Raw genomic sequence first — 15,891 nt, forward strand, 5'->3', positions numbered from 1 at the left:
GCCAACGTTGTAGTTTTTTTTGCCGATCATTTTCAACAATGGCAGTTCTCGTTGCCTCTTTAATTATGCTTAACGTTTTCAAAGAATTCCATCGATTTTTGCGTTTTGATCCGGTTTGTTGTTATTGTTGTTGGTTTGTTCATCAGTCTCACTAATAAAAATCAATTTCTAATGACTCATCGCGTCAACTTTGTAGTCAGACAAATTTGATCTTTTCAGCTTGAAATGGGTTTATAAACAAAGTTGGGCAATTTTTTTGTTGACAGCATTTGTGCGTACTTTTCTTTCGTTGTCACTTAACAGTACTTTCAAGAGTTGGTTTCCACGGTTTAATGAAAGATAGTCCTTTGCTGAAGATAAGAAGTTAAAAAGAAGTTTTAATTATGTTGTTTAATGTGCAGCTGTATCTTACGCTTATTTATGAACTTAAAAACTGTTGACAAAATTCGGTGATTTCTTGTTTCAGAATTTTCATCAATATTCATCAATTTTTTCTTGTTTCTACTTAACTATTTCTTTTTGAATTTTAAAGCTGAATCAAATCAAACATCTTCACTTTGCTAAAAGAGGGCAAGTTCTTAAACTATTTGAGGTTATCAAAGGTTACGACTATTTACGATCAAAGTACGAACAAAGTAACCCAGTTTTAGAACCCATTTCTTTGCTTCACGCTTCTTTGCAATTCATGAAATTATTGCTACGCCATCAATTATTATTGTCAATAAGAGATTTTGCAAAATAGACTTCTAGTTCTTATTTAATCCGAAGAGTTATTCGTGGTCAATTTTGAAGACTTTTCAAATTCCGGGTTTATTTTCTGTGTACTTTGTGGTTTTTGGATGATACGCAAACTTTTGTTTACTACATAACAACTTTGTCAGTGTTTTAATTAAAAATGATTTGTTTGTTTTCTACAAGCGATACCATGTCTAATGCTCCGTTTGATGCGTTTGTTTATCATGTACGTAAATTTTTCGAGGACACGGTTTTTATTTAAAAATTTATGACACTTGAAGAATCGCTAAATTGCCTCTTCCTATAATTTGTATTTTGGTATTTCTTGGCTCAAATAATGATATTGATATGATTTCCCTCTAAAAATTTTTTTTCCAACAGAAAATAATTTCAAGGTCAAAACTGAATTTTTCAACTCCAGGAAGAGCTTTGTTTTCCTTTTGTTGTTAAGATTATATTTTGATGACCTTAGATTTTCCTTTTTTGAATTAAAAACCAAATTTTCTGTTCTGTTTGCAGAGCTTCTAAATGAGCTTTGCTGGAACGCTATGATTAAACTGAGATCACTAAGCCGCGTTGTGATTTATCGATTGAATGTCCTTTTTAAGAACAATTTTTACAACCAAAAACGCTCTTTTTCTTAACTCTCTTTTCTGATAATAATTACCTCATTTAACAAATTTCACCGCAGACAATTGCTGTGTTGCAATGTTACGAGCACGAGTCACCCTGTTATCGTTAAAAAGCAGTCCGTCATTGGACCAATTTCTGAACGCCAATAACCAATGGTGAACGATAAGCTGTTACACTCCTTATCTATGACTTGAAAATTTGTACTGTATTTGCCTTACCTAAGAGCGGCATAAAGTGTATATGCGTGCACGTATTGAGAGACTCGACTGGCCAGATACTCGGGTGGAATTGGCATGCCGTGTTGAACTCGGTAGTCTGCAGCCTCGTCTCTCGCTATGTTGCACAGCTGATATGCGTCTGCCACCAGACCCGAGAACGCCATTCCGATATGAGCATCCACATTCATTATCCTGTACATGGAAAGCTCACGATACAACTGTTTATCTACAGATAGATTTGATTTCAAAATATTTTGAACAAGTTGATTTTTCTCCGAATTGCTCTCGAACGACAGGCGAGGGTTAGTCCTTGTTTATGGCTAGCTTTAGCTTAGGGAGTAGGGCCGAACTCGTTGGGAGGGGGGTTGCTCCAAACCTACCGAAAATTAAAGTTGCCCTTCACATGAATTACTGTTTCTGCATCAGCTTCTGTGAATTGTACACTTAGAACATACGCAGGCGTAGAAAGAGAGCAAAATGGAACTTGAAGCTTTCGATATTATCAATTTATTTGACAAAAAGTCAAACTGCTCAAGCCAGCGAGAGAAAATATTAAAACAAACGGATAGAGCATCACCCTAATTCTTTCGAACATTGTTCGAGAGCAATTAAAAAAGCTTATACATGCGCAAATAAAAACTGCAGTGTTCCTTTGTTGCCAACATCTTCTTCAGAATGACTTGAACCTGGCTATATTTACATTGTTTTGATGGCATTGCCATTCTAAAGGGCTCAAAATTTGTCGGCAGATAAATCAAATAGGTATCAAATTTCACACATTACGAATGCTGTTCATAGATTGGTATTGTGACAGATTGAAAGGTGTCGCAACCTTTGTTGAGTATGTCTGCAGTAGAGTTTTGATGTGATAATCTTTTCAGCTGCCAACACCACTCCATCTTTGCATCGCACACCTACAATTGTACCAGAGTTCTCACATGCCTTCGTAGCATATTCCACCTGGAACACTCTCCCATCTGGTGAGAACTGGGAAGCTGAGAGGTCATATCCGGTTCCAATCGACGACATTTACACAACTGAAAATACAACAACACACACAAATGTAGCGGCAATTGGATATACCGAGATATCACTCATTGAAAACAATTAGAGCACATTGCATAGCTAGAGACTTAAAATTGTAAGAAAACTCGCCAGAAAATTGGCCAGATCTTCAACGACTCGAAGAGCAGCTTCTAGAATCAGCAGAGACATAACAACTGTCTGTTTTGTAATTCAAAACTAAGGCTAAGAATCACAATCTCTTTCCTCTCAAATTATTATTACAGGAGCGGTACCTTTTGAGCGTTTTGATACAACCACCACTAAATCAAATAACGTCACCCATTATATCAATTGAGCTAAACACAAAAAGAGCGCAAACTGCTCAATGCCAACCAATTAGAGTCCAATCTGCCATGCTAGCCTGATATTTTACTCTTTTATTTTCGACCCTCCAAAGATTGGTCAGAGAAAACATGAGTAATATCATTCGAAAGCATTTGATGTAAAGAACTTGAATTTCGTTCCCTAAGAACATACGAGGTTTTCAAAAACGATGAATGACATTGATGATAATTTCAGAGATCAATCAAATAAGGAAAAAAACAACGGATTCCAAAAGAAGTGACAGAGTCACAATACTCAAAGCTCCTCTATTGACATTCTAAGAATTAGATAAAAATTGGCACTCTATATTATTGTAGGCTGTTTGAATACACTATGAAAAGTTCTGAAATTGTATACATTGGTAAAATCATAGTGGATTACCGCTCTAAAGTAGCAGGATACCAAATCGTATTCAAGTAACCGCATACCAATCCTGTCTCTGTTGCACTGTTTTTTAGACAGTGCTCTGCGCAATCAATTTAAAAACGGAACAAAGAGACCGCAAAGGAATAATATCTATGTGTAACTCTCCAAAAAAACAGACTCAATCAAATCACAGCGCTCGTCTTCATTGAAGAACATAACTGCATATAGCTCGTTTTCAAAGCAATAATAGCAAGCCACTCGAAAGCAGCAGTGGAAAACTAAATAGTCATTGACACAAAAAGAATATCACAAAACAAGTCAATCACAGCCCAGTGCATATTATCAACTCAAAATGCGCAATTTCATCACAATCGAAATCAATCAAAAACGGAACAAAATCACAAAAAGGAACCCTTGTTATAAAATATGCTGCGATAATTAAAGATTCGGTCAATTGTTACCACCCTCTCCTCTTCATTAGGGCACAAAATAACAAACATATTTTGAAAAGTAGCCAAACACTCGAAAGCAGGAGCGGAAAACTCTCTAGTCCTGTATGCAAATAGAGTTTTACAAAACATGTCAGTCAGATCCCAGTGCATGCTATCATCAATTCAAAAGAGACAGTTTCATCAGAACCGCAATCAATGAAAAACGGAACAAAATTACCACCAATGAAACCTCGTTATGAAATAGGCCCCAAATATAAAGATTCGGTCAAATGTTACCGCTCTCTCCTCTTCATTGGGGCACAAAATCGCAAAAAAATATTCTGAAAATAGTAGCCAAACACTCGAAAGCAGAAGCGGAAAACTCTATAGTCCTGTATGCAAAACCAATACCACAAAACAGGCCAATCAGAATCCAGTCCTTGTCATCTATTCGAAACGAGCAATGTCATCACTAATTCAACGAAATAAATAACGGAATAAAGAATGCAAAGTAAAATCTCCATGTTGCAGTCTCCAAAAAAGGCAAGGATTCAATCAAATACCAAGTCTCATTGCACATAGCTCTCCTGGAAGTCAATATTAGCAAAATCACTTCAAAGCAGCAGCAGAAAATATAAGTCATGTATACAAAAAAGTATCACGAAAAGTCAATCAGCGCTCAGTGCATGCTATCATCAATTCAAAGGGCACAATTTCATCACAATCGCAATCAACTAAAAAAAGAATAAATCATCGCCCAGGAGAAACCTCAATATAGATTAGTCGCTATAAATTAAAGATTCAGTCAAATGTGACCAGTCCCTCCTGCTCATTGAGGCAAAAAATTAGCACTAATTTTTTTGAAAAACATTAGTCAGCAACTCAAAAGCAGACGCAGAAAACTCTATACTCATGTACACAAAAGCAAAAACCACAAAAGAGGCCAATCAGAACATAGTGCAAGTTATTATCAAATCACAATTTCACAATCGAAATCAGTTAGAAAAAGGAACAAAGAGACCGCAAAACAAAAATATCAACGTTTAAGTCAAATTTGCATAATTGTTTTCTGAAAGCATTAGTGGGAAGCCACTCAAAAGTAGCAGCGGAAAATTTAAGAGTCCTGTATACAAAAAAAAGAGTATCACAAAAAAAGTCAATCAGAGCCCAGTGCATGTTATCATCAATTCAATGGGCACAATTTCATTGCAAAGCAATCAATTGAAAATAGGAACAGACACCACAAACAAAAAACCTCCATGTTTAAATCTTCAAAATAAAGAGACTATCTTAAAGCCCAGCGCTCGTCTTCCTTGAGGCACAAAATTGCATAATTGTTTTTAAAAGCATTAGTGGGAAGCCACCTGGAAGCAGCAGCGGAAAACTGAAGAGTCATGTATACAAAAACAGTATCACAAAACAAGACAATCAGAATCCAGTGCATGTTATCATCAACTTAAAGGGCAAAATTTCATCGCAAGGCAATCAATTAAAAAAGGGAACATAGATCACAAACGAAAAACCTCCATGTTTAGGTTTCCGAAAAAAGAGACTCACACAAAGACCAGCGCTCGTCTTCCTTGAGGCACTAAATTGCAAAAATTGCTTTTGAAAGCATTAGTGGGAAGCCAGCCCGAAGCAGCAGCGCAAAAATTTAGGCCATGTATACAAACGAGTATCACACAACAAGTCAATCAGAGCACAGTGCATGTTATCATCAATTCAAAGGGCACCATTTTACAACAATGCAATCAATTAAATACAGAACTAAGCGAACGCAAACAAAAAAACTCCATGTTTAAGTCTCCAAAAAACAGACTCAGTCAAAGGCCAGCGCTAATCTTCCAGGCACAAAATGGCATATAACTCTTTTTGAAAGAGATAGTAGCAAGCAACTCAAAAACAGCAGCGCAAAAACTTATTATACATGTACACAAAGATTATCACAAAACAACTCAATCAGAGCCCAGTGCTATTATCAATTCAAAGGGCACAATTTCATCAAAAAGCAATGATTTAAAAACGGAGGAGAGACCATAAACAAAAAAACCCATTTTTAAGTCCCCAAAAAAAGACTCAGTCAATGGCCGGCGCATGTCTTGCCTGAGACACAAAAAAAATGCATATAAGTCTTCCTGAAAGCGATAGGAGCGAGCCAGTCGAAAGCAACAGTGAAAAACTTGAACCGTCATGTATACAAAAAGAGTAGCACAAAAACAAATCAATCAGAGCCCAGTGCATGTTATCATCAATTTAAAGGGCACCATTTCATCACAAAGCAATCAATTGAAAAAAGGAACTAAGAGACCGCAAACGAAAAGAACTCCAAGCTGAAGTCTCCAAAAAGAAACTCAGTTAAAGGCCAGCGCTTGTCTTCACTGAGGCATAAAATTGCATATAACTCTTCCTGAAAGCGAGATTAGCAAGCAACTAGAAAGCAACAGCGGAAAACTTAAATAGTCATGTATACAAAAAGAGTAGACCAAAACAAGTCAATCAGAGCCCAGTGCATGTTATCATCAATTCAAAAAGCACAGTTTCATCACAATCGCAATCGAATAAAACACGGGACAGAGACAACAAACAAAGAAAATCTAAATTTTTAGGTCTCCAAAAAACAAAGATTCAGTCAAAGCCAAGCATTTCCTTGAGGCACAAAATTGCTTGTAACATTTTCAAAGCAGAAGTAGCAAGCCAGGCGAGAGCAACCGCGGAAAACTCATAGTCTTGTATACAAAAAGAGTATCACAAAAAAAGTCAATCAGAGCCCAGTGCATGTTATCATCAATTCAAAAAGCACAGTTTCATCACAATGCAATCAATTAAAAACGGAACAGAGGCCAGAAACAAAAAAGTTCCGCGTTTAAGTCTCCAAAAAAAGACAGTCAAGGGCCGGCGCATGTCTTCCCTGAGGCACAAAAAATTTGCATATCAGTCTTCCTGAAAGCGATAGGAGCAAGCCAGCCGAAAGCAACAGTGAAAAACTTGAACCGTCATGTATACAAAAAGAGTATCACAAAAACAAATCAATCAGAGCCCAGTGCATGTTATCAATTTAAAGGGAACCATTTTTTCACAAAGCAATCAATTGAAAAAAGGAACTAAGAGACCGCAAACGAAAAGAACTCCAAGCTTAAGTCTCCAAAAAGAGACTCAGTTAAAGGCCAGCGCTTGCCTTCACTGAGGCACAAAATTGCATATAACTCTTCCTGAAAGCGATATTAGCAAGCAACTCAAAAGCAACAGCGGAAAACTTAAATAGTCATGTATACAAAAAGAGTATACCAAAAGAAGTCAATCAGAGCCCAGTGCATGTTATCATCAAGTCAATGGGCACAATTTCATCACAATGAAATCAATTAAAAACGGAACAGAGGCCAGAAACAAAAAAGTTCCGCGTTTAAGTCTCCAAAAAAAGACAGTCAAGGGCCGGCGCATGTCTTGCCTGAGACACAAAAAATTTGCATATAAGTCTTCCTGAAAGCGATAGGAGCAAGCCAGTCAAAACCAACAGTAAAAAACTTGAACCGTCATGTATACAAAAAGAGGATCACAAAACAAGTCAATCAGAGCCCAGTGCATGTTATCAACAATTCAAAGGGCACCATTTCACTACAATGCGATCAATTAAAAAACGGAACTAAGAGACCGCAAACGAAAAAATTCCCATGTTTAAATCTCCAAAAAAGACAGTCAAAGGCCGGCGCATGTCTTGCCTGAGACACAAAAAATTTGCATATAAGTCTTCCTGAAAGCGATAGGAGCGAGCCAGTCGAAAGCAACAGTAAAAAACTTGAACCGTCATGTATACAAAAAGAGTATCACAAAACAAGTCAATCAGAGCCCAGTGCATGTTATCATCAATTCAAAGGGCACCATTTCACTACAATGCGATCAATTAAAAAACGGAACTAAGAGACCGCAAACGAAAAAATTCCCATGTTTAGGTCTCCAAAAAAGACAGTCAAAGGCCGGAGCATGTCTTGCCTGAGACACAAAAAATTTGCATATAAGTCTTCCTGAAAGCGATAGGAGCAAGCCAGTCGAAAGCAACAGTAAAAAACATGAACCGTCATGAATACAAAAAGAGTATCACAAAACAAGTCAATCAGAGCCCAGTGCATGTTATCATCAATTCAACGGGCACAATTTCATCACAATGCAATCAATTAAAAACGGAACAGAGGCCAGAAACAAAAAAATTCCGCGTTTAAGTCTCCAAAAAAGACAGTCAAAGGCCGGCTCATGTCTTGCCTGAGACACAAAAAAATTGCATATAACTCTTCCTGAAAGCGATATTAGCAAGCAACTCAAAAGCAACAGCGGAAAACTTAAATAGTCATGTATACAAAAAGAGTATACCAAAAGAAGTCAATCAGAGCCCAGTGCATGTTATCATCAATTCAACGGGCACAATTTCATCACAATGCAATCAATTAAAAACGGAACAGAGGCCAGAAACAAAAAATTCCGCGTTTAAGTCTCCCAAAAAAAGACAGTTAAGGGCCGACGCATGTCTTGCCTGAGACACAAAAAATTTGCATATAAGTCTTCCTGAAAGCGATAGGAGCAAGCTAGTCGAAAGCAACAGTAAAAAACTTGAACCGTCATGTATACAAAAAGAGTATCACAAAACAAGACAATCAGAGCCCAGTGCATGTTATCATCAATTCAAAGGGCACCATTTCACTACAATGCGATCAATTAAAAAACGGAACTAAGAGACCGCAAACGAAAAAATTCCCATGTTTAAGTCTCCCAGTAAGACAGTCAAAGGCCGGCGCATGTCTTGCCTGAGACACAAAAAAAATGCATATAAGTCTTCCTGAAAGCGATAGGAGCGAGCCAGTCGAAAGCAACAGTGAAAAACTTGAACCGTCATGTATACAAAAAGAGTATCACAAAACAAGTCAATCAGAGCCCAGTGCATGTTATCATCAATTCAAAGGGCACCATTTCATCACAGTGCAATCAACTAAAATACGGAACTAAGAGACTGCAAATTAAAAAACTCAAGTTTAAGCCTGCAAAAAAAGACTCAGTCAAAGGCCAGCGCTTGTCTTCCCTGAGGCATAAAATTGCAAATAAATCTTCCTGAAAGCGATAGGAGCAAGCCAGCCGAAAACAACCGCGGTGAACTTGAATCGCCATGTATATAAAAAGAGTATTATAAAAACAAGTCAATCAGAGCCCCGTGCATGTTATCATCATATCAAAGGGCACCATTTCATTACAATGCGATCAATTAAAAAACGGAACTAAGAGACCGCAAACGAAAAAATTCCCATGTTTAAGTCTCCAAAAAACAGATTCAATCAAAGGCCAGCGCTAATCTTTCCCTACGCACAAAATTGCATAAAATTCTTTTTGAAAACAACAGTTGCAAGCCAATCGAAAGCGGAAAACTTAATAGTCATGTATGCAAAAAGAGTAACACAAAAGAAGTCAAATCAGAGCACAGTGTTTTAATCAATTCAAAGGGCACAATTTCATCAAAATTGCAATCAATTAAAACACGGAAAAAAGACTGCAAAAGAAAAATCTCCATGTTTAAGTAAAAAACACACTCAGTCAAAGGCCAGCGGTCATCTTCCTTGAGGCACAAAGTTGCATAATTGTTTTTGAAAGCATTAGTAGAGAGCCACTCGAAAGCAGCAGCGGAAAACTAGAGAGTCATGTATACAAAAAAATTATCACAATCAAATTAATCAGAGCCCAATGCATGTTATTATCAATTGAAAGGGCACCATTTCATCACAATGCGATCAATTAAAAAACAGACTCACTCAGAGGCCAGAGCTCGTTTTCCTTGAGGCGCAAAAATGCAATATTGTTTATGAAAGCATTAGTAGGAAGCCACTCGAAAGCAGCAGCGGAAAATTGAAGTCACATATAAAAAACAGCATCCTAAAACAAGTCAATCCGAGCCAGTGCAAGTTATCAGCAAATCAAAGGGCACAATTTAATCACAAAGCAATCACTTAATAAAAAGAAGAGAGACCGCAAAAGAAAAATCTCCATGTTTAAGTCTCCAGAAAAATAGACTGAGTCAAAGGCCAGCGCCTGTCTTCCTTGAGCCACAAAATTGCAAAAGTTGTTTTCAAAAGCATTAGTACAAAGCCACTCGAAAGAAGCAGCGGAAAAACTAATAGTCATGCATACAAAAAGTGCGTCACAAAACAAGTCAATCAGAGTCCATTTTATGTTATCATTAAATCATAGGGCACAATTTCATCGCAAAGCAATCAATTAAAAAACGGAACAGAGACCACAAACTAAATACGTCCATGCTTCAGTCTTCATCAGAAAGACTCAGTCGAAGACCAGCGCTTCTCTTGTTGAGGCACAAAATTGCATATAACTCTTCCTGAAAGCGATAGTAGCAAGCTACTCAAAAGCAACAACGGAAAACTTAAATAGTCATGTATACTAAAACAGAATCACAAATCAAATAAATCAGAGCCCAGTGCAATGTTGTCATCAATTCAAAGGGCACAATTTCATCACAAAGCAATCAAAAAACGGAACAAGAGACAGCAAACGAAGAAGCTCCATGTTTAAATCTCCAAAAAAACAGACTCAGTGAAAAGCCAGCGCTCGCCTTCTTTGAGGTGCAAAATAGCATATCACTTTTTGAAAGCATTGGCAGTTAGCCACTCAAAAGCAACAGCGGAAAAATTGAGCAGTCATTTATAAAAAAGTCACACAACAAGTCATTCGGAGCCCAGTGCTTGTTATCATCAATTTAAAGGGCACAATTTCATCGCAAAGCAATCAATTAAAAAACGGAGCATAGACCGCAAACGAAAAACCACCATGTTTAAGTCTCCGAAAAAAGGCCAGCGCTCGTCAACATTGCAATAATTGTTTTTGAAAGCATTAGTAGGAAGGCACTCGAAAGCTGCAGCGGAAAACTAAATAGTCATTTATAAAAAAGAGTATCAGCAAACAAGTCAATCAGAGCCCACTGCATGGTATCATCAATTCAAGGGGCACAATTTCATCACAATGCAATCAAATAAAAAACGGAACAACAAAAGACAGCAAACGAAAAAATTTCATGCTTAAATCTCCAAAAAAAACCTCGGAAAACTTAAATAGTCATGTACACAAAAAAGGGTATCACAAAACAAGTCAATCAGAGCCCAGTGCATTTTATCATCAAATCAAAAGGCACACTTCTATCACAAAGCAATCAAATAAAAAACGGAACAAGAGACAGCAAACGAAAAAGCTCAATGTTCAAATCTCAAAACAGACTCAGTGAAAAACCAGCGCTCGTCTTCCTTGAGGCGCGAAATTGCATAACTCTTTTCGAAAGCATTGGTAGTAAGCCACTCGAAAGCAACAGCGGAAAATTTTAAGTCATGTGTACAAAGAGTATCACAAAACAAGTCAATCGGAGCCAAGTGCATGTTAAGATCAGTTTAAGGGCACAATTTCATTACAAAGAAATCAATTAAAAAACGGAACAGAGACCGCAAAGGAAAAACCTCCACGTTTAACTCACCGAAAAAACTCAGTCCAAGACCAGCGCTTGTCTTCCCCGAGGCTCAAAATTGCATATAACTCTTCCTGAAAGCGATAGTAGCAAGCCACTCGAAAGCAACAGCGGAAAACTTTAAGTCACGTATACAAAGAGTATCACAAAACAAGTCAATCAGAGCCCATAATATCATCAATTCAAGGCGAACAATATCGTCACAGTGCAATCAATTAAAGAACGGAACAACAGACCTCAAATAAAAACTCATGTCTAATACTCTTTTTGAAAGCATTGGCAGTAATCCACTCGAAAGCAATACACAAAAACCAGATATTCATGTATAAAAAAGAGTATCACAAAACAAGTCAATCAGAGCCCAGTGCATGTTATCATCAATTCAAAGGGCACACTTTCATCACAATCACAATCGAATAAAACACGGAACAGAGACAGCAAAGTAAAGAAAATCCAAATTTTTAGGTCTCCAAAAAACAAAGACTCAGTCAAAGCCAAGCGTTTCCTTGAGGAACAAAAATGCAAATAACTTTGAAAGCAATGGTAGCGAGCCACTATAAAGCAACCGCCGAAAAAGAAATAGTTATGTATACAAAAAGAGTATCACAACAATAAGTCAATCAGAGCCCAGTGCATGTTATCATCAATTCAAAAAGCACAGTTTCATCACAATCACAATCGAATAAAACACGGAACAGAGACAGCAAAGTAAAGAAAATCTAAATTTTTAGGTCTCCAAAAACAAAGACTCAGTCAAAGCCAAGCGTTTCCTTGAGGAACAAAATTGCAAATAACTTTGAAAGCAATAGTAGCAAGCCGCTATAAAGCAACCGCGGAAAAAGAAATAGTTATGTATACAAAAAGAGTATCACAACAATAAGTCAATCAGAGCCCAGTGCATGTTATCATCAATTCAAAAAGCACGGTTTCATCACAATCGCAATCGATAAAAACAAGGAACAGACAGCAAAGTAAAGAAAATCTAAATTTTTAAGTCTCCAAAAAACAAAGACTCAGTCAAAGCCAAGAATTTCCTTGAGCCACAAAATTGCATATAACTTTTTGAAAGCAAAAGTAGCAAGCCACTAAAAAGCAACCGCGGAAAAATGAAGTCATGTATGCAAAAAGAGTATCACAGCAACAAGTCAATCAGAGCCCAGTGCATGTTATCATCAATTCAAAGGGCACACTTCTATCACACAGCAAGAAAAAATGGAACAAAGAGACCGCAAAAGAAAAATCTCAATGTTTAAGTCTCCAAAAAAACAGGCTCAGTCAAAGGCCAGCGCTTGTCTTCCCTGAGGCACAAAATTGCATTTAACTCTTCCTGAAAGCGATAGTAGCAAGCCACTCGAAATCAACAGCGGAAAACTTTAAGTCATGTATACAAAGAGTATCACAAAACAAGTCAATCGGAGCCCAGTGCATGTTATCATCAATTCAAGAAGCAGTTTCATCACAATCGCAATCGATTAAAACAAGGAACAGACAGCAAAGTAAAGAAAATCTAAATTTTTAAGTCTCTATAAAACAGAGACTCAGTCAAAGCCAAGAATTTCCTTGAGCCACAAAATTGCATATAACTTTTTAAAAGCAAAAGTAGCAAGCCACTAAAAAGCAACCGCGGAAAAATGAATAGTCATGTATGCAAAAAAAGTATCACAGCAACAAGTCAATCAGAGCCCAGTGCATGTTATCATCAATTCAAAGGGCACACTTCCATCACACAGCAAGAAAAAACGGAACAAAGAGACCGCAAAAGAAAAATCTCAATGTTTAAGTCTCCAAAAAACAGGCTCAGTCAAAGGCCCGCGCTTGTCTTCCCTGAGGCACAAAATTGCATTTAACTCTGAAAGCGATAGTAGCAAGCCACTCAAAATCAACAGCGGAAAACTTTAAGTCATGTATACAAAGAGTATCACAAAACAAGTCAATCGGAGCCCAGTGCATGTTATCAATTCAAAGGGCACAATTTAATCACAAGGCAATCAATTGAAAAACGGAAAATAAACCACAAACAAAACCCTCCATGTTTAAGTCTCCAAAAAAACAGACACTCAAAGGCCAGCGCTTCCTTGAGGCACAAAATAGCAATTATTGTTTTTGAAATCCTTAGAGGGAAGGCAATTGAAAGCAGAAGCGGAAAAATAAATATTCATTTAAAAAAAAGAGTATCACAAAACAATTAAACTAGATTCCAAATATCACAAAACAAGTCTATCAGAGCCCAGTGCATGTTATCATGAATTCAAAAAGCACAGTTTCATCACAATCTCAATCGATTAAAACAAGGAACAGACAGCAAAGCAAAGAAAATCTAATTTTTTAAGTCTCCAAAAAAAGACTCAGTCAAAGCCAAGCGTTTCCTCGAGGAACAAAATTGCAAATAACTTTGAAAGCAATAGTAGCAAGCCACAATAAAGAAACCGCGGAAAAATAAATAGTCATATACACGAAAAGAGTAACACAACAGTTAGTCAATCAGAGCCCAGTGCATGTTATCATCAGTCAAAAAGCACAATTTCATCACAATCAAAATCAATTTTGAAAGGGAAGAAAGCAACCGCAAAGGAAAAATTTCACTGGTTCACTGTTTAATTCTCAAAAAAACAATGTCTCAGTCAAAGGCTAGCGCTCGTCTTCCTTTCGGCACAAAACTGCACATAACTCTTTTTGAAAGCAATAAAAGCAAGCCACTCGAAAGCAGCAGCGGAAAACTTAAGTAATGCATACAAAAAGAGTATCACAAAACACGTCAATCAGAGCCCAGTGCAGGTTATCATCAATTCAAAAAGCACAGTTTCGTCACAATCGCAACGGATTAAAACACGGAAGAGACAGCAAAGTGAAGAAAATCTAAATTTTCAGGTCTCCAAAAAACAAAGACTCAGTCAAAGCCAAGCGTTTCCTTGAGGCACAAAATTGAATAAAACTTTGAAAGCAATAGGAGCAAGCCACTGGAAAGCAACCGCGTAAGAATGAATAGTGATGTATACAAAAAGAGTATCACAAAACAGTTCAATCGGAGCCCAGTGCATGTTATCATCAATTCAAGAAGCACGGTTTCATCACAATCGCAATCGATTAAAACACCGAACAGACAGCAAAGTAAAGAAAATGCGAAGTTTTAGGTCTCCAAAAAATTAGACTCAGTCAAGGCCAAGCGTTTCCTTGAGGCACAAAATTGCATGAAACTTTTTCAAAGCAGAAGTAGCAAGCCAGGCGAGAGCAACCGCGGAAAACTCAATAGTCTTGTATACAAAAAGAGTATCACAAAACAAGTCAATCAGAGCCCAGTGCATGTTATCATTAATTCAAAAAGCAGAGTTTCATCACAATCGCAATCGATTAAAACACGGAAGAGACAGCAAAGTGAACAAAATCTAAATTCATAGGTCTCCAAAAAGCAAAGATTCAATCAGAGCCAAGCGTTTCCTTGAGGCACAAAATTGAATAAAACTTTGAAAGCAATAGGAGCAAGCCACTAGAAATCAACCGCATAGGAATGAATAGTGATGTATACAAAAAGAGTATCACAACACAAGTCAATCGGAGCCCAGTGCATGTTATCATCAATTCAAGAAGCACAGTCTCATCACAATCGCAATCGATTAAAACACCGAACAGACAGCACAGTAAAGAAAATGCGAAGTATTAGGTCTCCAAAAAATTAGACTCAGTCAAGGCCAAGCGTTTCCTTGAGGCACAAAATTGCATGTACCTTTTTCAAAGCAGAAGTAGCAAGCCAGGCGAGAGCAACCGCGGAATACTCAATAGTCTTGTATACAAAAAGAGTATCACAAAACAAGTCAATCAGAGCCCAGTGCATGTTATCATCAATTCAAAAAGCACAGTTTCATCACAATTACAATCGATAAAACACCGAACAGACAGCAAAGAAAATGCGAATCTTTAGGTCTCCAAAAAATCAGATTCAGTCAAAACCAAGCGTTTCGTTGAGGCACAAAATGGCATATAACTTTTTCAAAGCAGACGTAGCAAGCCAGGCGAGAGCAAACGCGGATAACTCGATAGTCTTGTATACAAAAAGAGTATCATAAAACAAATCAATCGGAGCCCAGTGCATGTTATCATCAATTCAAGAAGCACAGTTTCATCACAATCGCAATCAATTAAAACACCGAACAGACAGCAAAGTAAAGAAAATGCGAAGATTTATGTCTCCAAAAAATCAGACTCAGTCAAAGCCAAGCGTTTCCTTGAGGCACAAAATTGCATGTAACTTTTTCAAAGCAGCACTAGTAAGCCAGGCGAGAGCAACCGCGGAAAACTCAATAGTCTTGTAAACAAAAAAAGTATCACAAAACAAGTCAATCAAAGCCCAGTGCATGTTATCATCAATTAAAAAAGCACAGTTTCATCACAATCGCAATCGATTAAAACACGGAAGAGACAGCAAAGTGAAGAAAATCTAAATTTATAGGTCTCCAAAAAAAGACTCAATCAGAGCCAAGCGTTTCCTTGAGGCACAAAATTGAATAAAACTTTGAAAGCAATAGGAGCAAGCCACTAGAAAGCAACCGCATAAGAATGAATAGTGATGTATACAAAAAGAGTATCACAAAACAGGTCAATCGGAGCCCAGTGCATGTTATCA

At 37.4% G+C, this 15,891-nt stretch overlaps 1 protein-coding gene across 1 annotated transcript in view; it reads right to left on the reverse strand.

Annotated features, from left to right (window-relative positions):
• Nucleotides 1–15,891, reverse strand: part of LOC142336367 (proteasome subunit alpha type-3-like) — a 418,015-nt gene that overhangs the window by 54,706 nt on the left and 347,418 nt on the right. The window contains exons 2-3 of the mRNA XM_075385146.1: nt 2,419–2,625; nt 1,587–1,778 (exon numbers count right to left, since the gene is read on the reverse strand). Of these exons, the coding sequence (XP_075241261.1) occupies nt 1,587–1,778; nt 2,419–2,615 (389 nt within the window). The 5' untranslated portion in view covers nt 2,616–2,625. The remainder of the gene's footprint in view (nt 1–1,586; nt 1,779–2,418; nt 2,626–15,891) is intronic.

The sequence above is a fragment of the Convolutriloba macropyga genome, chromosome 3, assembly GCF_964194025.1.
Source record: "Convolutriloba macropyga chromosome 3, txConMacr16.3, whole genome shotgun sequence".
Lineage (NCBI taxonomy): Eukaryota > Metazoa > Xenacoelomorpha > Acoela > Convolutidae > Convolutriloba > Convolutriloba macropyga.